At 45.3% G+C, this 23,636-nt stretch overlaps 1 protein-coding gene across 2 annotated transcripts in view; it reads left to right on the top strand.

Annotated features, from left to right (window-relative positions):
• The window catches only part of Rtn1 (reticulon 1), a 208,261-nt gene that overhangs the window by 100,519 nt on the left and 84,106 nt on the right, over positions 1–23,636 (top strand). The window contains exons 2-3 of one of the 2 annotated variants that reach the window (XM_038337286.1): positions 4,700–5,473; positions 12,880–13,638. The exons of the other annotated variant lie outside the window; for it this stretch is intronic. Of the exons in view, the coding sequence (XP_038193214.1) occupies positions 4,700–5,473; positions 12,880–13,638 (1,533 nt within the window). The remainder of the gene's footprint in view (positions 1–4,699; positions 5,474–12,879; positions 13,639–23,636) is intronic. 2 annotated transcript variants of the gene reach the window in all.

Here is a 23,636-nt window from a genome sequence, read left to right on the forward strand (position 1 = left end):
GAAACAACTGAAATTCCCTTTGACCGATGGATGGATAATAAAAATGTGCTACATGCATACCATGGAATTATTTCCAGCTGCATGGAAAAATGGAAGTGTGAATTTTTCTGGTAAATGGATAGATCAAGAAAACAATACACTACCACTAAAGGACAAACACTGGATGTTCTCTCTTATTTGTGATTCTTAGCTATGAATCTTTAGGTCTTGAGTGTAGACCCTGGGGTGGTGGCAGAAACAAGGAAAGTCAAAAGGGATCATGGGATTGGGGATCCCTAGAGAAGGTAATGGTAAGGCACAGGAGCTATGAAGGGGACCCAGGAAAGCGGTGGGGAAATTTGGGCTGGGACAATACAGAGGAAGAGGCATGAAATAGGATAGGCTACTGCTTAATTGCTTCCCAGAACTTGAAGACCCCAAGACTGAAGACAGCATACACTTTGGACACGGGCCTAGAGAAATCAAACTGGAACAGACCTGAAAGCCTCCCCCCTGAGGACTAGCTCTCCTAGTTTCTTCAGATTCTATGCAAGCTGCCTCGGGGAAAAGAACAATCAATAGTTCTCCCCAGCTGTAAAGCCTACAACTGTAATAATGACAGGAATAGGAAGATATTCCCACGGGTGCAATAGTGCTATTTATATCACGTGTGGGGGGGGTAGGTAGCCAACAGCCATCTAATTGGACTTAAGACTTGTTCAACAGGAAAGAGCTCACGTCTGGTACTGTAAATGCAGCCAATTACTCCTGGCTGGAGAGTCATGGACCCTAAAGGAAGACTGAACTAGATAATTCCCACCTGCATTCTAAATGCTTACCTTTATAGCCGCGGATGAGTGTAGCTCTCACCCTGAGCCAAAGACGATCCTTTTTGTAGCAGATGGAAACTGTAACAGAAATCCACAAGCAGCCAACATGCAGAGAATAATTGACCATGGAGTGTCCAACTCCAATTAACACATCTACCCACAACCCCTACAGGTGAGGCTCGGGGACTAGCGTGGAAGAGGGGGGCAGAAAGACTGTCAGAATAGAGGACCAGGATGCCTGCCGTGAGATAGTGGCTTCTATGTACTAATGGCAAGCTACACCCGTGAAATCTTAGCCATGTGGTTGTCTAAGCAGGACCTACACAATGACAAGGCATGTTAATATGGATGGGGTGAATCTTACAGGGCCCCACCCCTAAATAAGCATCTACATGCTGATGAGAGAGAATCAATTTCTCCAGGGACAAGTCGCATTATAGGTAATCCCAAACAGTCATTCCTACCTACATGTACATAGTGTGAGTGTGTGTGTGTGTGTGTGTGTGTGTGTGTATAAGGTAGGTAGATGTATGTGTGTTACATAATATATTATATAACACATATTATATAACATACACATATATTTATAATAATAAAGAAGAAGAGGTCATGAATTTGAGAGGCAGTGGGAGGACACAGACGGAGTAGGGAGGGGAGAAGTACAGGTGTCACATATGAAATTCTCAAACGCTGGAAAATAAAAAAGGAACTCACAATACATTATTTATATGAGTAATTCTGGAATTGATGTGAAGAAGAAATATGAGGTATAACAAATTATAACATGCATGCTGACAATTTGAAATACCAGAAAAATCACAAATTCAGCACATGAAAAAGTATATTACAGAGATTGATTATAGGCTATTACACAGTAGTGATCTCTTCAGCAGGCTTACATAACAACCTTTTACAATATTTTGATACCTTACATCACAATGAATCTCTATTGTTGGATTTCTTGTGGGGGGCATGTCTCTCCACAGAGAAGATGTTCACACTTATTTTCTGTGGGATAGAGCCATTCCATTGAGACACCCACATGGGCTTTCCTGGAAATTCCCTCAGTTAAAAAAAAATAAAAAATAAAATGGATTAGCAAGTAGTCATGCACTCAAGCATCTTGTGTATGACTGAAAACACTCTGCTTGTTCCCCAACCGTTCAGCTCTCAGCCCTGAGCAGAACCAGTTCTGCTGAGTGGGAATTGTGACTTAGGGAATTTGTCTAGGGTTTCAGCATTTGGCTTTGTAACTCCTTAGGCCTGATTCTGGATATTTTTTCTTTCTTTTTTAAATTTCAGACTTTTAGAAGTTTTGTTTTGAGGAATTTTAAACCGTTGGTTTGTTGGTATTTGGAACTAAAACCTTCATAATTGTTGTGAGTGCTGGGGTTCTCACGCTGCCTATTCCACTTCCTGCTCCCACTTGCTGGCAGTATTCGCAGTAGGGTAGCAATCCTTCTAAATAAGATTAAGAACCTTTGAGTAAGACCAAGCAGGCTGGGTCAGGATTTCAGGGCAGAGAGTCCTCTTTATTGTTGGTTCTAGTTATACGCGCTCTCAAACACTACTAATGTGATCTGGACTCTGTCCCTTCTTTCAGGGTGTATCTGTGAGCCTCCGATCTCTGAGGCATTGCCTCCAGGATGATTGCATCGATTCTGTTTTATAGGAAAGGATGAAGTAAGGACATTGGGTGTCAGAGCGCGGTGATCTGTGACTGTCATTCAATTCAAACACCACGAGAAGCCAGAGTGGCTCCCTGTGGTTGCGCCACCCAGCCTTTCACAAAGTCGAGGTTCCGCTCTTTGTCAGACTATCTAGTGGGGGGGGTCACACGTGCTCCATTGCCAGATAACTCACATTTGTTCACTGTTTCCCAAGTGCAAGGCTAAAATGTGCTCCTTGTAGCTTGCTTCCATTCATTTTACTTTGGTCTTAGTGTTTCATTCCACGAGTCTAGTCATTGATTGACTGATTGACCTACCCATCCATCCATCCATCCATTCATTCATCTGCATAGAATGCCGGCTGCACAGTATAATGTGCCAGCCATGAGCCTCAAACTCCATAAAGCAGGTAATCATTATCAACCTCATGCTATAAGAACCAGGAGGAGAACAACAGGAGGGTGTGGTTGTGCAGGCACCCTCAGAGCCGTGGTCTGAATGTCATACCCTACAACATTTATATGTTGCATCTATAACCAATGTGATGATATTTGAAGAGGACTTGGTCATGATGGTTAGTACCCCTCACTAGTCTAGGCTGGTGGCCCAAGAGCATTTGGGATCCACCTATTCCCCCCTTTCCACCACACTGGGATTCCAGGCGCATGCCGCTGGCAAGGTGCCCCTGCTCTTGTAAACAACTTCTTTCCCGTGCTCCCATAAGCAACTCTAACGAAACTCATTGGGATGTTAAAAGTATGAAAATGGAGAGCAGGTTTGCTGGGAAGAGGAAGGGAATCTGTACGAGGGGGATGGGGAAAAGAGAGAGTAACAGGGACAAGAGAGGTAGTATAGCTGGAATATTATTTACCTGTGTGGATAAGAGTAGGGTCTGATCAAAGGCGGCACACTTGGATCTTCCTGAGAAGGGGAAATAGAATAGATTCCGCTGGTGGACTGGGGGCTGGTGAGAATGGGAACAGGAGGGATCACGTTGGGAGAGGGGAATGGAGGAGGAGAACTGGAAGAGACGACTGGAAAAGGGGGCATTTGGGATGAGGTAGAAACCCAGTGCAATGGAAACTCCCAGGAACCTGTAAGGAACCCTAGCTAAGATTCTTAGCAAGAGGGGTTATTCAGCTTGAACTGGCCATCTCCTGTGACCAGGCAAAACTTCAAGTTGGGGGAGTTAAAAACCAACCCAAGCATATAACCTTTGGCCTACCTTTTGTCCTGCCTACAAAATGTGCTGGGGTAAAGGTGACTCAGAAATCGTGGGAGTGGTCAACCACTGACGAGTCCAACCTGAAACCCATACCATGAGAGGGAGCCCTTCCCTGACTGTCTGCAGGGTCAGGACCGATAGCCCAAGAGACCTGGGTTAGAACAAACATGACTGGCAAAAAAAAAAAGTCAATGAAATGATTCCTAATAATGTTCTGCTATACTCATAGAGTGGAGCTTAGCATAATCATCATCAGAGAAGTTTCACCCAGCCACTGATGGAAACCGTTGCAGAGACCCACAGCCAAACATTAGGCGAAACCTCAGGAAATTCTGCAGAAGGTGGAGGAAAGATTGTAGGAGCCAGAGGAGTCACGGGCTTGCAATTTGGAAAGCAAATGAGTTCAATGGAAGCAAACATGCAGAGGAGCAGCAAGGGGAAACTAGAGAACTATAGACACATACTACTGAGCTAATGACACTCTGGGATGAGACTCCAAACTAGAGTGTGTTTTCCCATAGACAACGGATGATGGGCTTAATCTGAAAGCAGCAGGAGCCCTGGAGGAGAAGGACAGGCTCTAGAGTCCTTTGAAGCACAGATCTATGAGCCTCCAGGAGCAAGCCCTTCCCTGCTGTCTATGCCATGGACTGCTCACACACTGGAGTCTCTTCCATTCCCACCCTACTTCAAGGGCTGTTATTAAGAATATAGAATGTGATGAGGGTTTCTTTCCTAACAAACTGAGTCAATGAAGTCAGAGTTTATTAAGGTAGTTAGTAGATGCTGAAGTCAGTGAACTGCTGGGGTGGATTGCCTGGAAAGTAGCAGAGTTGTATACTATCAGGTAGACAAGGAAGATTAGCATGCTGGGGCTCCAAGGTCTTGAGAAAGGACACTGTACTTTCTCAGTGAGGGCCAGCTGGTAGATTAGGCAGGAGAGAAACCTCCAGCCAAGCAGCCTACTCATGATCTGGTGCTATTTTGATTGACAGGTGTGGCAGCTGTTCCTGATGCCCTGGACCACTCTTCCTCCTCAATACCAAAAGATGGGGAAGGGGCATGTTACACATCACTGATTTCTGACATCTGTTATCCATCTCGGGAGGACCCTGCATACTTTACAGGAATTCTTCAGAAGGAAAATGGCCACATAACCACTTCAGAGAGCCCTGAGGGACTGGGGACCCCTGGACCCTCCTTACCAGAAGTGCCTGGGATGGAGTCTCATGGCTTATTGAGTTCTGATTCTGGAATAGAGATGACTCCTGCTGAGTCCACCGAAGTGGACAAGACCCTAGCTGACCCCCTGGACCAGATGAAAGCAGAAGCCTATAAATACATTGACATAACCAGGCCGCAGGAGACAAAAGGCCAGGAGCAGCCTCACCTGGGGCTAGAAGATAAAGACTTGGACTTAAAAGACAAGAGCACCGAAATCTCTGCAAAACCGGAAGGGGTTAGTACACTTGACCAACCAGTTCCTGTGGAGGGGAAGATCATCAAGGACCACTTATTTGAAGAATCTACCTTTGCTCCTTACATAGATGATCTCTCTGATGAGCAGCACAGAGTACCTCTGGTCTCTGCTCCTGTCAAGATTACCCTGACGGAGATCGAACCTTCTGGCATGACTTCCACACAGGAGACGACCCCTGAGAAGCAAGACCTGTGTCTGAAGCCAAGTCCTGATACAGTCCCCACTGTCACCGTCTCAGAGCCCGAAGATGACAGTCCGGAATCTGTCACTCCTCCATCTTCTGGAACAGGTAAAGACATTGGTAATTCTCCACTTTGGGAAACCCCAGGCTATGGAGGGTTGAAGTCCCAGAACATGAAGGAACAAAGACTTACATCCAAAATACTTGCTTTTGCAGTCCCTTTAAATCACATTTCCTTAACTGACTTAATTAACAGACAGCCTTTTCAGGTCTACACCCATTGTATATAAGTTTCAGTCTGGGGTTCCTCATAAAGTCTTGTTGCGTTTTCTTTGTAAAGTGTTTCTGTCACTATTTGATGGGGGGGGGGAAGGACGACATAATAGAAACATCAGCAGTGTCCCATGGCCCTGAAGCTCAGAGCACAGAAGTGCCACTGCTTGGAGGTTAGCTTTTCTCCCATGATACACTGGGTGCTTGGAGGTTAGCTTTTCTCCCATGATCCACTGGGTCTTTTGGAGGCATTATGGGGAAAGGATGGTGTCTGGGTGACCTTGTGCAGGATATGCAACATGCCTAATACAGGTTTTGCACCTGTGACACAGAAAAGGTTGGTGTAGGAGGGGCTTAGGGTCCTTTAGGGGTGGTAGAGGCTGGAGAAGGAAATCTCAAGACGGATGACCCTCCCTGCTCCCTTCAATCCCGGCACTGTGGCTTTGCCCTCTTTCATTCCTTAGAAGTCTACCTGCAATTGCATATTTGAGACTGAAAAAAAGTGTTTTGATTAAAACAGGAATTTCTAGAGTCTGGGGAGAGAGTTTAGTAAGTAAAGGTACCTGAATATTGGCGTGAGGACCCGAACCCAATCCCTAGAACACAGGGAGATAGAGATAGGTGTGATGGCACGTACTTGGAACCCTAGCACCAGAGAAGCTGAGACAGGAGGATTTCTGGAGCTTCTGCTCAGCCAGCACTACTGAACTGGGAACCTGAGGTCTCAGTGAGAAGCTTATCTCAGGAAAAAATTAAAAAATAAAATCAACAATAACAAAAAAAAAACCCAAGGTGGATGGATGGCTTCTGAGGAACACCTTAGGTTGTCCCTTGGCCTCTACACAGTGCACATATATGCACTCTTACAGAACCTGTATGCACGCGCGCATGCACACACACACACACACACACAGGAGGGAGAGGGGAGGAAGAGAGGGAAGGAAAAACAGAGAGGGAGACAGAGAGAGCTTAGCTAATGGGTCTGGCCCAGCTCTTGCTTGTCTAGTGTTCCTAGAAAACCACACTGTGCTGGCTGTTTGTAGCTCTTCATCTAGGGGTGAAACCTTTTGAATGCCTTCTATCCTTGTTGGCTTGTAGACTGGTGGTGCCATTCCACAGGTCTTGTTTAGGTACCCATGTAGCTAAGTTTTCCTGGGTACAGCCTCCCTGTCACATCTAGAAGATAGTATCTAACAGTAGGCATCCTGGTCCTCTGCCGGTTCCAATATTTCTACTGAATCATCCATGATATTCCCTGAACCTTGTATAGGGGTTGAATTGCAGACATACTAACTGGGACTTGGACCTCCATGGCAATTTATTCTCTGTATTTTGGACCAGTTGTGGAGCTCTGTACAAGCCTCCATCTGCTTCTTTGGTGAGGGGTGAGAGCTACACTTGAATAAGTTTTTAGGATACAGTTAGAACTGTATTAGTAGAAGGTATCAGTGACAGACGTCTAAGTAGAATTTATTCAAGAAAGAAACTTTGATCTCTAGGGTCTAGGACTTTTCTAGCCATGAGCTAAAGTTAGCTGGATTTACAGGCATATATTCCCTCCTATTAAGCAGGCCTTAAGTTCAACTGGAGAGCTTTTGGTTGCCTCCAAGATGTGCATCACTACTGCACAGTGCTTAGAGAATGGAGAGAGGAAATTACCAGAATATACTATCTAGACTAGATGAATTGGCAAACTCTGGTTTCCAGTGAGAAGCCCTGCATCATCATACATAGAGACTGATGACCAACATCAATCTCTGACCTCTATATGCACACACATGCTAACATGTATGAACATAACACAATGATGATGATAATGATGATGATGATGATGCACCATTGTCCTGACATTTTGAAGTAGTTCTCATGTGACTGTTCTTTCAACCTCCTGTGTACCAGGCACTGAAAAAGTTGCCGGGGTAGAGAGAGTGAATATGTATTCTTTGGCTCTCCTTTCTTTCTGTGGACTGAAGTCCATGGTCACTGAGAGCGAGACGGAGGATAGTGAAGACATAGACTCGCCACACCATCCCCTAGGCTGCAGCTCTGCAGAATGAGCCGACACCCACCCATCTCCTGCAGGATGCAGGAGCAGGCCAGCTGGCACAGTCTGGGCTCCAAGAATGCTAGACAAGAGCTGAGCCAGTCCCACTAGCTCAAGTGATCAGGAGCTTTCACCAGAAGAAAGCAGAGAGAGAGGTGTCATAGAAAGACACATCCCACGTAAGGTCGCCCCCTCCATCGTCCCTTGGATTAGCTTATTGTCTGACTGCCATGCTTCTGTGCTGTGGAGTCCTTGCCCATGTACTCTCCCAGCCCCAACTCTTCTGAGTGGCTGTTGACATCTTTCCCTCACTCACATAAATTAGACCTTGTGACTCCTTGTTCCCCTCTCCTCAGTGTTGCGAGTCCTTCTGTGTCCTGCCAGCCAGCTCCCAAATAGTGATACAGAGACTTATTACTAGTTTTAAAAGCTTGGCCTTTAGCTGAGGTTTGCTTTTAACTAGCTAGTATAACTTAAATTAACCCATGTCTATTAATCTACATTCTGTCACATATTGCTCATCCTGCTTTTTCTGTGTCCCCTGGCATCTCTCAAGTTCCTAGATTCATCTCTCTCCCTTGAAATCCCGCCTATACCTCCTGCTATTGGCCGTTCAGCTTTTTACTACACCAGTCACAGCAAATACATCTTCATGCAGTGTGCAAATATCCCACAACACCTCAGTGTTCCTTGAAAATTTTCCATGCTGTGGTCCTCTAAACTCAAGTTGTCATAAGGTTTACCCTTAGTTACTATACTGTCTGTCCTCTTAGCAGTTCGTTCAGCTTTCACTCTTGGTCTTACTACAGCATCCACAATACCATAATAAGATAATGACTCTAATAGCTTTCTGGGGCCAGTGGCCTGTCTACCTTTCCAGACATACCCCCAGATCTTTCCCTGCAGTACTTTAACTGAAGTTTTGATGCAACCACTTCTGCTAGATATGCATATCTTTGCTATGATTAGACTTACTTTGTTCATGGTCTAGTTCACTGTGACTTGAGGTAGTTCCATTAGTGGCAATCAAGTTCAAGCCTCTTTGCATCTCATCTTGCCTTTAAAAAATAACATTATTCCTCAGCCACGGAGACCGTGCACTGGAATACTTTTTGCGTGTACTCAGAGTCGTGATCTATCACCTCATTTTAGAGTTAGTTTCGTTAACCCCAAAGAAATCCTGGACCTTGTTTGGTTACCTTCGAATTTTCCCATTCCCTGAAACCACCAACCTACATTCTATTCCTATGGATTTGCTTATTCTAAACATTCTATTTAAATGGAATGCTATAATAATGCAGTTCGTCCTGAGTTATTTCATTTGGCACACTAATGATGCTTGTTTTTATTATGTACCTGTACTCCCACCCTTTTTAAGGCCAAAGAATATCCCGCTGAAAGGGCCTATCACATTAAAGTTATTCACTCATTAGCTGAGGAATATTGGGTTGTAACTACCTCTTACTCAAGCTGTTCCATCTGAAATAAAGTTTTCACATAGAACGAGGCAGGGGTTTTGCTGCCTGTGACAATCATATTCTTTTGCACGTGACTATCAAACAACATTTCCTCTCTTGATTTCCAAACAGTGACTGCTCCCATCTCAGGCTCTGCGTCCTTTGGAAACAGGGATATCATGGGGAACATGGAATAAAGAAATCATTTGAAACAGAGAGACACAAGTTAAGATTCAAACCAAGTCATTTCTGCCAGGATACCCATAACACACTCAGAGGTTGTACCTGAAGAGGGAGACAGTGATGTTTACATGGGTGTAGAGATGTTAAGAGAACAAATAGACAACAATGAAACTTTAATGCTAGGGGGCCTCACTATCCCTGGACCTAGCAGAGCGGGAAGAGGGGGCTCTAGAAACCCACTAAGAACTAGAGCTTCAGAAGACACAGTGAGTTAGGAACACTGCAACATATCCATCTTTTTCTTCAGCCTTTTCTATTGGCTGTAATAACCAGAAACCAGCATGGGAGGGATCCTGGACAATGTACGGGTGATAGGCCTGGACTAAAGCAGGTAGAGTGAGACACACGAGTGTAGCAATGTTAGACAGTTGTTTAAGCGATTGCCACAAGGTTGTAAGCTCCATGTGCAAAGGTCCTGTCACCCAGTCCATGCTCACAGGTGGAGCTGTGCTGATGTCACCACTGTGCTCTGGAGGCACAGACCATGTCTTCATTGACACCCTTGATCCTGCCCTCCTGCCTTCTCATTCTTAGCCCACCATGAAGCAGTTACTCAGTGCTACTTTTATACTGCTATTTTGTTTGAAATGATAGAAAAGAACTAATCATATGCTTACTAAAGAAAACTAGCCATTATGAAAGTAGTCTGAGATAATACAATAAGAGTTGTCAAAAAAAAGACTTGAGAGAATGAGTCAGTTGTTTTGCTTTTAAATTTCGTTTTCGGGATTATATACTACAGGTATATATTATCCCAAGAACCCACATACATTCATACCCAGGCTTTTTGTCGTAGATTAACCGTGTGGACAAGCAAGGTGTTCTCTCCTGGCAGGCTGCAGTTTGCAGTTACAAAGAAAGGGCCCATTACTTTATTACTTATCTTGAAAGGTAATATTATAAGGAGTCTTAAAGGAATCACAAGCCTAAACTTTTATATATGAAAAAGAATCAGTCAGCTCTACTTTAAATCTTGAGGGTACATAGCCACTCATCAACAGCTTTTATATCGGGAGGTTGAGGGCAGAAATGGGTATGGAATTAATCACCACCACCTTTTGTCGCCAACCAACCCTAGCAAGGAGAGCTAGCAACGATCATGCCATTTTGTATTATCAAGCCTCGCCTAATGAGTCAGACAGCTCAGCTATGTGTTCTTGTGAACTTCAGCTTGTTTTCTGGGGTTATTCATCTTCAAACTATAAACAAGGCATCTGGTCTAACCTGACGCTAATTTGAAGCTTTGTTTTAGCTAATGGTACATGACTGCCTCTTTTCACCAGTAAGAGAATTAGAGCCAGCCTGGCTCCTGGACTCAGGTGCTTTCCTTTTAATCACTAACCTGAGCAGCTCCCAACATGGAATTCATAGGCCTTAGCTATGGGGCATATCCTTGTGTTTATTTTTATTCATCAGAACTCTGAATAGGCAATCATTATTATTAATTAGACCATACAGCTTATGGAGGGGTCATCTTCTTGACAATCTTCAGGTAAAAATGCCCAGTAGAACAGGATGTTTCTAAGAGATAAACACACTATATTACAGGCAGTGAAGATCTCCCCACATCCACTCACACCATGCCAGAAAGCAGAGAAAGGGAGCCACAGCAAACATGTAAAGGCACAGCAGAAGCAAAAAACATTCTGGGGTCTGCAGTCCTGTGGCCTTGCCTAAAGAAGATTGGTCCACCAGAGAGTTTCCTTCTGGTGGGCTGACTCATGGAACTTTAATTGCCAGCCGCTGGTCCTCTGGCATGGCCAACGGCATAATATAATTACATTTCTCCTTTCTCCTTCCTCCCTACAAACTCTCCCATATATTGCTTCCCACTCTCCTTCAAATTCCTGACCTTTTTATGAATTCTTATCACAGGCATATACATCTATCCATATATATTCCTAAGTATAACCTAGTCAGACCATGTAATGTTAGTTGCATGCTTTCGGGAGAAGCAGTTGTTTTAAGACACTTAAAACACAGAGTACAACATTTCTCTACTCTGATGATTGCTCTCTAATCAGGGTTAAAAACCTTATGAGCTCTGACACATCCCTGTCTCCACCTCTTCTACCACACTCTCTTTATTTGCTAGTCCTTCCAGACATCATGGTATCTCGAGATTGTTGCAGCTCCCACCACTAGGACTTTTCATGGTGTGGCACACTATTCCTTTGGAAATTAAGTGTCCGCCTCTCCTAGAGGCCTCATCTGACCTCCCTATTTAAAGCTGAACCCTCATCCCAGGCTGTCCAGAATGTCTTGAGAATGTCTGACTCCCTTACCTGGCTCTGCGTTTCCTTCACAGCACTTGCTACCATATAGCATGCTATGCACTTCACTGATTTTTACACATAGTCTTTGTTGAGTCTTGATCCCTTACCATTTGGTTGTAAGCAAGGCAAAAGTCCCTGCTTAATAGATCAATGATGCCTAAGGTAAAGTTAATGCCGCTTCACTAAAAACTCTAAAATATCTTATCAGATTCTCACAGAACCCTAGAGCCACAGATGATACAATCATAGCTAATGTGCTTCTCTTGCCTCCCTAGAACCCCACAGTAACCCCAATGTTTTGCAGGAAGCTTTGGACAGTTAGTTCTTGCCGCCAGGTAGGGTCCGGAGATAGCCATCTAAGATACCCGGAAGAGAGGCCCTTGCCATAGCAAGACAGTAGCCAGCTCCTGAACATGGTTGTCATGGTGATCCCAGCAGCCAAGCTCAGCAGGGTTGACAGTGTGGCCTCCAGGCCATCTGGAGGCGCTTCAGGCAGAAAGCAGACTCTTGCCCCAGGGACTGTGGTGACTCTAGGTTGCTGTCTTCTCAAGAGGCGGCGGGGAAAACATGGCAGTGAATTGCCACAGTTGGCAGCCCTGTGGGATGGCAGAGCTGATAAACCTCACAATCTGCTGGGGAGAAAATGCAAAACCTTTGAGTTTTATGCTTTAAAAGTAAAAACATTCTTATGGAAAATGTAAATCTCAGAAGTCTATTCAAACCTGTCTTATTAACAGAGAAGGCATGAGTAGCCATGGGCACAGAGGGAACTTTCTTATCTCTTGATGTTGGTAGACTCAATTAGGGATATGTGGCCATTTGATTATCTGATCAAATGTGCGAAACTGAGAAACTCCCCCCCCCCCAGGGGAATCAGAAATTAAAACTTCTAGAATCTTTGTTGCATTCAAACCGACAAAAGAGCCAAGACTCTGTTGCTAAGAAATGGCAGGGTCATTTTATAAAGCAGCTGATTATGATGGATAGGTATGTAAAACACTGATTAATTGGGCTGCAACAATAATTAGCTGTAGTTTAGGTGGCCTGTCTCTCCAGCAAAGCCCTGGAAACAGACTATTTCTGTACTAATGAGATGTGTGTTTCTCAAGCAACGACTAAACATCCCCCCTAATGGAATTCTGTTTTATTTCTTTTCTCTCTGTCCATCTGTCTGTCCGTGTGTGTGCTTCTCTGGCTCTCCTTCACTCTGTGGGACGACAGAACCATCTGCTGCAGAGTCCCAGGGGAAAGGCAGTGTCTCTGAGGATGAGTTGATCGCTGCCATTAAAGAAGCAAAGGGGTTGTCGTATGAGACCACCGAGAGTTCAAGGCCAGTGGGCCAGGTGACCGACAGACCCAAAGCCAAGGCCAGGTCTGGGCTGCCCACCATCCCCAACCCTCTGGACCACGAGGCCAGCAGTGCGGAGTCTGGAGACTCGGAAATTGAGCTGGTGTCAGAGGACCCCATGGCCTCAGAGGATGCGCTACCCTCAGGCTATGTGAGCTTCGGCCACGTGTCGGGCCCGCCCCCTTCTCCAGCCTCGCCATCGATCCAGTACAGCATCCTGCGGGAAGAGCGTGAGGCCGAACTGGACAGCGAGCTCATCATTGAGTCCTGCGATGCCTCCTCGGCCTCAGAGGAGAGCCCCAAGCGCGAGCAGGACTCGCCCCCGATGAAGCCAGGCGCCTTGGATGCCATCCGCGAGGAGACCAGCACTCGGGCTGCAGAAGAGCGGGCGCCCAGCATCCAGGGTCCTGCGGAACCCAGCCCAGTGCTCAGCTTCACTCCCGCTGCCCTCCAATCCCGCCCGGAGCCTTCTTCCGGCGACGGAGCCTCGGCCCCCGAGCCACCCACGTCACAGCAGCCAAAGTCTAAGGAGGAAGCTGAGAGTTCCAGCCAAAGCCCCACGGCAACCGAGGGTCCCGAATGGCTTGGTCCCAGCCTCGTGCCCCCTCTGCCCTTCTTCAACAAGGAAAAAGGTAAAGGGGCAGCTTTTTCCAACCAGGGTTGTCCCTCCAGAGTCCTCCTGCAGTGCACTGAGGTATCCGCAGGGAAGTTGAAACTGTCACCATGTTGGGGACACACCTGGCAGAATAGTGGGCATGGGAGGGAAAAAGAGGCTTGACTTACAAGGGGGACAGATGGCAGTGGCACTGTACCACAAGGCCCAATCACTTAGTGGGACCTGGACTGGTGATCCCACTCTTCCAGGCTGGGCTTCCTCTGTGGAAAAGTAAAGTTTTGCTTGGAATCTTCCAGGCTTGTCTCCTATTTCTATTTAAAGACAGGGCATGACTGGATTCCCTCACTCCTAAACCTGCCTTTAGCTCAGTTTTGCCTAAATGGGCCGTGGGGAGCTCAGCTCCGTTCTTTCTTACACCCCAGCAGTGAGAGGTTTGTTTTCTGAGTTCTAGATAATCAGAAAAGACAGGAACCAAAATTGCTTCCACCGTTTCTCTGTCCCCTAGCAGCACCTAACACGACTCAATAATTTTTAAAGTTGCTTAGAATATAGTTTAGAATTCTATTACTCTAGTCATTAGGGTCTCCCTCCGAGAAAGTCTTCAAATGAAATAAGTCAGTATTTTATCATCCTGACTCTGTGGGTACAAAGGAGATTCCTCCATCCGAACCTGACTGAGATTCATCATGCATTTCAGGGCTAAAAGAACCAGATGAATAGATGAGACACTGTTTACTCTCAAGGGACACCTTCACTCCAGAGCCACTCTTATTATCTTCTCTGCTTTCTGTTTCTTTACAAGTTTCTTGCCCTCTGAAGACAAATGATTTGAAAGGTATACCCCTTTTGGCCATGCCTTTGCTAATCTGAAGTGTTACATATAAAAACAGAGGACAAAATATATCTCAGTATTGACTGGAAGCCAACACATGAAACAGAAATATCACATTAGGATGGGAGGATCTGGAGGGATGTAATAAAAGGATAACTTTATTATGTGATTGCAGAGGCCAAGATAAATGATTTTTGTTATTATTGTTGCAGTTTTGGGAATCAACCCAGGGCCACTGAGTAATAACCCCAGCCTGCTGACTATCCAAATAACTATCACCAGAATTTATGTATATTATTGTGTGCAATAGGAGGCTATTTGAAGTCAAATGTAAGTAAGAGTGTGCATTTGTCTGGTGACTGTTGATGCTAATTTAAAGACCCATTTAGAGGTCTTTTATGTCTCAGTCTGTCTGTCCTTTTTCTGAACCTGTAAACCTTTTCTGACCAGAACGGCTTCTTAAAATGCTAAGCACTTTTTAAACACTTAAGCTGCGGCATTACTAGGGTATGTATATATGGCACTTCCTGACTGCTCTGCATAGTCCAACATGGTGGAAGTCTGTTCATGACCTCTGCAAGCCGCACACATCGCCCCAGTTCCAATTATGCAGTGGGTCTATGTCGAGCCATTTAGCAGTTTGTAGCAGGCTGCTTACAAGCCCCATTTAAATGTTGGGCCTCCTGAAAGAGCCAGAAGTCATGCTGGCATCACAGTCCAGAAAGCCAGCATTTTAAAATCACTTGGCCTACCACCGAGTCAGGAAAACCTCTCTTAAAGAAGCTGGCGCACGCTGCCAGCAAACAGCGAGAAGTTAAACTCTGTATTTTTGTGTCTAGAATTATTCTCTCTCAGGTTTTAAGTGGATTTTAGTTGGCCACGTGGGTGTCAATTTGTTGTGGGAGGGGGCTGCTCGTTTGTTTCCTGGTTGTTCAACCCCAAAATAACCACACAGAAACCATATTATTTAAAACGCTGCTTGGCCCATTAGCTCTAGCTTTTGATTTGCCAACGCTTACATCTTAATTTAACCCATCTCCTTTAATCTGTGTATCTCCACATGGCTGTGGCTTACAAGGTAAAGTTCCGGTGTCTGGCTCCAGCGGGGCTACATGGCTTCTCCCTGTCCTGCCTCCGTTCTCCCAGCATTCAGTTGAGTTTTCCCCACCTACCTCTGTTCTACCCTATCAGGCCAAACCAGTTTTTTTATTCATTAGTGGTAATCACAGCATACAGAGGGGAATCTCAGATCAGGGCTGCCTTCCAGACATCTGCTGAAGACCTGTAAAGCTGCAGTTCTGGATGCAAGGCTTCAGTGCCCTTTTGTGACCAGTCCAGGGTCATTCAGATCTCTATGCAAGCTCCCCATACAGCTCAGACCTTCTGCTGCCAAGTTTAGAGACTAAAGAAAAGAGAGTGGCAGTCTTTTCAAAAGAGCAAGGGGTACCAGGGTGAAAAACCTCTGCTCTCTTCTGCACTGAGGAGTCCTTTGAAATCTAGTCTCCCACTGTAATTCACTGCTCAGCTGCACTATATGAAAAGGCCACTCTGGAGAGGCCAAGCCCTGGAGGCCTGGGTGGATGAGTCAGCACCACCAGAAGGTGATTTGGGCTTTGAGGTTCCCTCTGGTCTTAGCAGCTCCGTTTCAGCAGCAGGCGAGAAAGCAGAGATGCTGCCAAGCTTCCCCCAGGCTGTTCTTAATCACTGTTGCTAGCCAGGAGGTTGGTGCTTAAGCCAATCATGACTGCCCTGAACTGTGGGGTCACCAGCTTTGTGGTTTCCTGCTCAAGTCCAGTGAAATACTGGTAGCATAAGTATTTGGGTTTGTGCCTCGCAGGTAGGCTTTCTCATCCTCCAACTTTAGAGTCTTCCGACTGACGCTACTCTACATTTCAGGACTTGGAAACATTTAGAACAAGACTCAGCTATCGGGTGGAGTCATGGTGCGTGACCCAGGGGTAGCAGGCATAGTAGCCCCAGGACTGTGCTTTGGAACTGCCTCGCCTTTCAGAGCCCTCTACAGCTGCGGAGCTAGAGATAAAATATTATTCTTTATGTCTTATTTTCCCTCCTGTGCAGGCCTGCCCTCTGGTGCTCCGTGTTCTCCCCCTCCACGCCTCAAGAACAGGCTGTTAGTGCCTTCAGACTAAAGGGGGAGGAGGCCAGGTTACCGCAAATCTTGGGAATGTGCAAATGAAAGACTAATTTTAAAAATCCTCAATAAAACATTTAACACCCAAAGTGACTCATCAGGATAGGTGAGTTCTGGGCTATGGCAGTTGGCTGTCACAGTCCCACCTAAGTCTGTTCTGAAAATAGTGACTCCCTGCTTGCCAAACATAGAGCCTCCTTTTTGTCTGATTTTTTTTCTTGTCCTCTCTGCTAATTTAATGGTGTAGTCCTGATCAATCTTTAAAATATTGTACGGACAACAACAAAAAAAGTATTTTCAATTAAAAGAAGGAAATAAATCAGAAACAAAACAAAAGCTTGTTATAGGAAGATGGCTGGGCGGTTAAGAGCACTAATCGTTCAGTTCCCAGCACCTAGGTTAGATGACTTATAAGCTCCTCTAACTCCAGCTCCAGGGGTCCTCACTCTCTCTTCTGACCTCCAAAGGCATTGTAACCACATGCACATGTCCACATATGTACATGTAATTTAAAAAATAAAGTTATAAAAAGTAAAATGTTGGTTAAGGAAGTAATGAGTAATTTTATATGAATTTTTATCATATGAATGATGCAATATTGTGCATATTGTTAAGTTGAATTAATTACTTTTATTTCTTTCTGAGGCAAGGTATCACAAATTACCTAGGTTGGGCTTTTTGGCAGTCTGACTCTGTAATCTAGGTAGACTTTGATCTCGCAATCCTCCTGCCTCATACTTCCAAACCTCTGAGGGTACAGGTCTGCCCTCCTAGGCCCCATTTTCTAGCATTTTCTGGGGCAGTAAACCACAGGGGCACTACCAGCTCATCTGGAGGCCCTTCACTTCTTCTCAAAGCATTACTTCTCTTATTCCTCTGAAGTTTCTCCCTCCTGGTTCTCATCTTACTTGTCAACCTCTTTTCCAATCTGTCACTGCCCCTTTACTATTGCTGAGGTGTTCCGGAGTCCTTGCTTTTTTTCTCTCCTTCAGGTCCTCAATCCCAGGGCTAATCCGCCCCCCCCCCACACACACACACCGTGGCCTTTCAGCTAATTGGTTTTCTGTGGTAACTGCCCAGTCTCTTGCTTTGGAGACCTCCTCACTTTTGAGCTCCAGGTTCATTTCCTCACTGTGGTTGGACAACTCGCAGACTTCCTGAATTCAAGACATCCGTGCCATCGGTCAGAATCTTCCCTTTCCGTCTTCTTTCACTTCCAAAGCAAAAGGAAGTGACGCTATTTCTGTCCACTCGTCTTCCATGATTATAGCTCTCATATTCGAAACTTGCTTGGGGCTGGGGCTGTAACACAGTGTGGTAGAGAGCTTGTCAAACACTCGTAAGGCCCTGGGCTCTATCCAGCCCTGCCAAAACAAGATTTTAGGAGGATATTCTGATAAAAGCTGTTGAGGTCTTAAATACCAATACCCTTTGATACTGCAAAGACTTCACCACCCTGATGTCCTACAACAGTCAGGTGCATGTGTTATAAAATAATTATTAGATGCACGTGAAAGTATATTTTATTTATCAGGCTACACATGTGAGTCTCCCTCACATATCACTGTTGATCATAGTAAACATCTTGAGAGGAACCTTCCATGGACAGGATGAACATGCAGTGCCATCAAGGGATTCATGTAAAGGCACTGAGTCTGGATATGGGTAGCGACCCATCCTGAGGTAGAGCTGAAAGCACTCAGCACTGACCCGATTGTAACGATTTTGGTGTCTGCCGCCATGTTTGTCTGGAAGACTATTCCCAAAATAACCCAGAGTGCCCTTAGTATCTGAAAACACCACTAAATGAGCAGACACAGGTAATAATCACCATCTTGTAACCCTCAAGAGCCCACCCGCTAACCCAGTTGGAGAAACACTGCTCTGGCTAGTTGTTCCTTCACTGTTGCCTGAACACCGGCGGTACTGTTAGAAGTTTCTGTCCATGCCCCACCTCTACCCTGAAATTCGAGAGTGAGAATGAGTCAAGACCTACATAGGAATGTAAACCAGTACACCGAAGCTTGAGAATTGCTTCAGCTCTTGGGTGAGCTAAGCAGAGGGCAGCACGTCTCAATGAGGGTGCCTTGGCACGTCGTGTTTTAGAGAAAAGGAACGGGAGCTACCTTTGGTTTGACTAGCGCCTGTCCTGCCCCCTGGGGGCAGGCCTCTGCAGCCCCTCTCGCCATGGGACCAGCTGCATAGCCAGAGTTTGAGAGGAAACTGTGGCAGAAAACGTTTGTCTCTTCCTTAGGGCGGTGTTTCCAGGAAGGCTACAGATGGGGGTCTCGACACACAGACTAGGTTTTCACCTGCCGGATACTGCGGGGCAGATTGTTTCTGTCTCAGTATCTGAGGGAGGACCAAAAACAGTAGGATCCACTTACTTTTCTTCTTCTAATTCTGAAGCTAACAGTCATTACATGTGTCTGCTTCTGTGAGACTGTACTAATAAATCAGGCCCTAAAGAATCTTGGGAAGGCTTTTCCTCTCACAGTAGAAATGTCAGCATCCTCAACCAGAGGCCTGACACTCATCCACATCAGCAGCTGCTCCGCTTCAGTTTTTATCAAGATGGACCTGATGCAGTCCGACTCTTGTGTCAGTGTGGGCCATCATATCAGGCAGGGTGCTCCCGAGAGGAAGAACTGAGTATGTATTACACAAGGGGACTTAGCGGAGCCGCTTATACCCTTGGCACTGAGCTGTCTAGCAAGGGCTGCCGGCACTCTGAGGAGGCTGAGACCTAAAGCTGCGCAGGTCAAGAGCCTGCAGCATGCCTCAGCAGTCCTGATCTGGCATGAAGGCGGGGATGGTCCCTGGAGAGCTGCTACTCCTCAGTCTACATGGGAAGGCTGAAGAAGCTGGGTTCTGATGCTAGCGGTGTCAACAGGATAGACGCACTAAACATCAAGAAACACAAGCACGTCTTTAATCCCAGCACTCAGGAGGCAGAGGCAGGCGGATCTCTGAGTTCGAGGCCAGCCTGGTCTACAAGAGCTAGTTCCAGGACAGGCTCTAGAAACTACAGGGAAACCCTGTCTTGGAAAAAAAAAACACACAAGCAGGCAAGCAAGGAGTCCTGCTTTTCCTTGGACTTCTTCATAACTAGGCTTCCACTGGAAGATGCTTTCTCTGATAGAGGGTCATCCTAACTCAGTTCATGTTTCCCAGGAATGTCTTTACAAACCCACCCAGAGGAGTGCCTCTTGGTTTATTCCAGATCTAGTTAAGTTGACAATCATGATGCCCATCACAACCACCCAGATACTTAGAGACATCAAGCTTCCCACCGAAGATAATTCTGAGCACCTAAGTTAATTTCATGAGGTTTTTTTCCCAGTGACAAAAGATGCTCTCTTCTGCTCATCCCAGGAATGAGATTGCCAGCAGTCATTCCCGTCTGTTGGCTTCCATTTGTTGGCTTTCCCTTATGAAGCATACACAAGGTTAACATTGCTCAAATTGCATGTGGATCAATACTTTTAAAACACTGGCTTTGGGGGACTGGAGATGTTCTTCAAAGTCATGGATAAAATTGCCCCAAATTGTGGTAGCCTCTAACATTTATTATTTATAGGACAGTCTGGAAACTTCTCCAGGGAATGATTCTTGTACTGTTACAATATTTCACTGTCAAATCTTGAGTATAATAAGCCCCAACTCATTAGTAAATTTGGCCTGGACTTGGAAGGGATGAGGACTAGCCACTAAGATAGATACAAGTCTGGAATTTGTCCATAGAAAGAGTTCACAGATAGCTAAGATTTCGGGTCTTCTAATAAATAATAACTCTATCCAGGCCCTTTGTCCCGCATAGAAACCATCTTCCCATACAGGGCTTAGGGGACATAAGTCACACACTTCTAATTTTCAGAGTCAAATGAGGCCCCAGAGGATTCCCTTCCCCTTTGGAAGGCTTGCCCCCCTTTCCACTAGTGTTGAGATACCCATAGACAGCTGTCTATACTTCTAGAGTTTTTCTTTGTGATCACACAAAACACTCTTGAAATTCAGGCAGCGTAAATTTCACTCCAAGATATCCAGCCATTCTGAAGCAAGACCTTTGTCTTTGATTCAATCAATATGGCACACATGTGTTACACAAACATTGTAGTTATAACCATGGCAGATATGAATTCATCCTCTTTGGGAGTTGAAGCGGGGTCTGAGAAGGGCTGACTTTGAAAAGGAAAGAAAGATGTGAGAGAGCACCTGGCCAGGGTGGCACTGATTGACAGATATGAAAGTCAGAGAAGCTCTTGTAAAAGACAGGAGACAATTACAGCAAGAGCTGATTAAAGAAAGTTCTAGGTAGCAGAAAAAGCAAATGCCTAGTGGCAGGCAAGTCCTAGGCATATTCTAGTGATGGAGAAGAAACGATGGCCAAGGTGGTGTCCAGAAAGGGGTTGGTGGGCTGGCGATGCCCTTTCTTCCTCACACCATGGGCTGAGTTAGATCTTTCCCAAGCATTCTTAGCAGACACGAGAGAGCTTCAAATTAGGAAAAGACGCTGCTTTCTTTACATTTTACATCTTGGTGATATAGGGAGGAAGGTCAGGGGGAAAGACAAGTGGGAAAACAGAAGATAGTTGGGAAGTTACCACAGGAGTGAGATGGTGGGGTGATGGAGAAATGGCAGTGGAGAGGAGAGCAGTGGGTGGACTGGAGCTATTTGGGAGGTTGATGTATTGGACTTCCTTTGCATCAAAGGGAAATATTTGTTCTCCAAGGCCTTCTAAATGTTATTTCAGTGTTTGCTAGCATGATAATTACAAACAGATGCAAGCATATTTGTATAGGAAAGTAAATTCATATAAAGTTAGATGGTACTACTTCAGCCATTAGACTCCCCCTTGTCTTGTGTGTGTGTGTGTGTGTGCGCGCGCGCGCGCGCTATTGGAAAACTACCTATGGGTGTTACTAACATCTTTAATGGCAAAGATCTAGGGGATTATTGCATTTAGGTGACCATAATGTTAGGTGACTGACACTGGAGCTAGAATAAGGGTCAGATTTAGCCCTTTGGGGATTAAATGTGGCACATCACTAAGGAGACAAGAATTATGGTCTGCCAAGTCGTCTCTTTAAATAGAGTCGTATTAAAGCTTGGGTAGGGCCAGGAAATTACAAGACTCCAGAACAGTTTAGAAATAAATAAAAATTATATTAACAGTGTCTCACAGTGTCTACTGCTGTGATAAAACACCAGGACCAAGGCAACTTGTAGAGGAAGGGGTTTGTTTCAGCTCACAACTCTCAGGTAACACTTCGTTGTTGAGGGAAGTGCCAAGGCAGGAACTCAAGACAGAAACCTGGAGGCAGGACCTGAGGCACAGGCCGTGGAGAAATGCTGCTCATTGACTTGCTCTTCATGGCTTGGTCAGCCCGCTGTCTTATATCACTCAGGACCACCTGCCCAGGGTTGGCACTGCCCACAATACACTGGGCCCTTCTACACAATATTAATCAAGAAAAAATCCCTCACAGACTTGCCTATAGACCAATCTTATAGTGACATTTCTTGATAAAGATGCCCTTTTCCCAGATATGCCTAGGTTTGGGTCAAGTTGCACCATGGACCCCTTGTCAACTTGATTCACCAACACATTGCTTATTAACCTATAACCTTTTCTTTCTTGCTAAATCACAAGATCTCATATTAATATCAGTATTATCAAAACACTCCATTTTTTAAAAGTCCCATAGTCTTTAGACTTTAAAAGTGCAGTCTCCCTAAAACATCCAAACCCTTTTTCAAAGTTAAAGCCTCTACAATAGCCATAGCCTAAAACTCTAAACTTCTAAGTCTCCACATTCAAAACCATCTGGACTGTGGGCTCCTGTAAAATCAAAAATAAGTTTAACACTTTCTTACTCCAAGAAGGATGATCCAGGGTCTAGTTACATACAAATCACAGAAAACGGAAGTCCAACAATGTGTCAGATTTCTGGGCCTCACCATTGTCTAGGCTCCAAAAGGCTTGCCACAAAACACAGCCTGTGCCACAGGCTCAGGCCAGCTCCACCCCATAGCTGAGGCTGCCCTTGGTGATCTTCCCGTGGTCCTGGCTTCTCCAAGTTGCTGGGGTCTCTGGTGCAGATGAGCAGCACTTTCTTCAATAGCCTCTCCTGGGCTCTCTTCAGGGACTCTTCCCCTACATGGCACCAAGCCTTGATTTCTCTCCATGACCCTTTCAGTCCTGGAACTTTTACTTCCGTTTAGGCAGTACACACACCAAACGGCCTCTCCTGGCTTCCCATGGTGCTAATCCTCAGCTGCTGTCCATGGCCCTATCATGCTTTCAAACCTCAGAACCACCTCAGAGACTCAGATATTACCACCCTCAGCTGTCCTCATGAGGCACAGTCTTGGCTCCCTCTGCACCGCAGTTACCGAATGCTGACCTCAAGGAAATATTTCTAGGAGATTTTGCCTCGATAATGCTGGTCTCTTCTTAATCACAGCTAATGCTTGAGGGCAGGGTTCTGCCGAGGGCCTAAATGGTCAGCAGAAGAAATGATTTTATTATCAAGCGAAGATTGCACTACCACTGATAAATAATTCAGTTCTGAACTGCATATTCTAGTAAACACAGCTTTCTGCCTTAATGCTTCCCTTCTGGTAGGCACTTCTGGTTCTTACAACTCTTGAGTGAGTACTGAAATCCTGCAGGACTTCCTTGAATACAAAACATTTGGAAAAACAAAATATATGTTTCAAAACCAAATTTGTTGACGTTCAAACCCAGTGTTATTTACCTTCCTCTGGCAGCTCTAGGAGATTTGGCTCTTCATCAAAAATTCCAGAGGAAATCGGGCTAAGCAGAAGTGTTTCTGTATTGATTAGTGGATTGCTAATGTCTGTTGCCATCCAGTGGTTGCAACGGAAATATCCACCATCTCACTTTAACCTGATCAAAACCTTCCATGACTTAAGCTTTGTAGTTCATTCTCTTGGCTTGTGAGGTAAGAGGAGGTCTTTGAATGGATTTTGCAATGTCCATGCGGCAGGGCTGTGTATATGGTG

This window comes from Arvicola amphibius, chromosome 7 (assembly GCF_903992535.2).
Source record: "Arvicola amphibius chromosome 7, mArvAmp1.2, whole genome shotgun sequence".
Lineage (NCBI taxonomy): Eukaryota > Metazoa > Chordata > Mammalia > Rodentia > Cricetidae > Arvicola > Arvicola amphibius.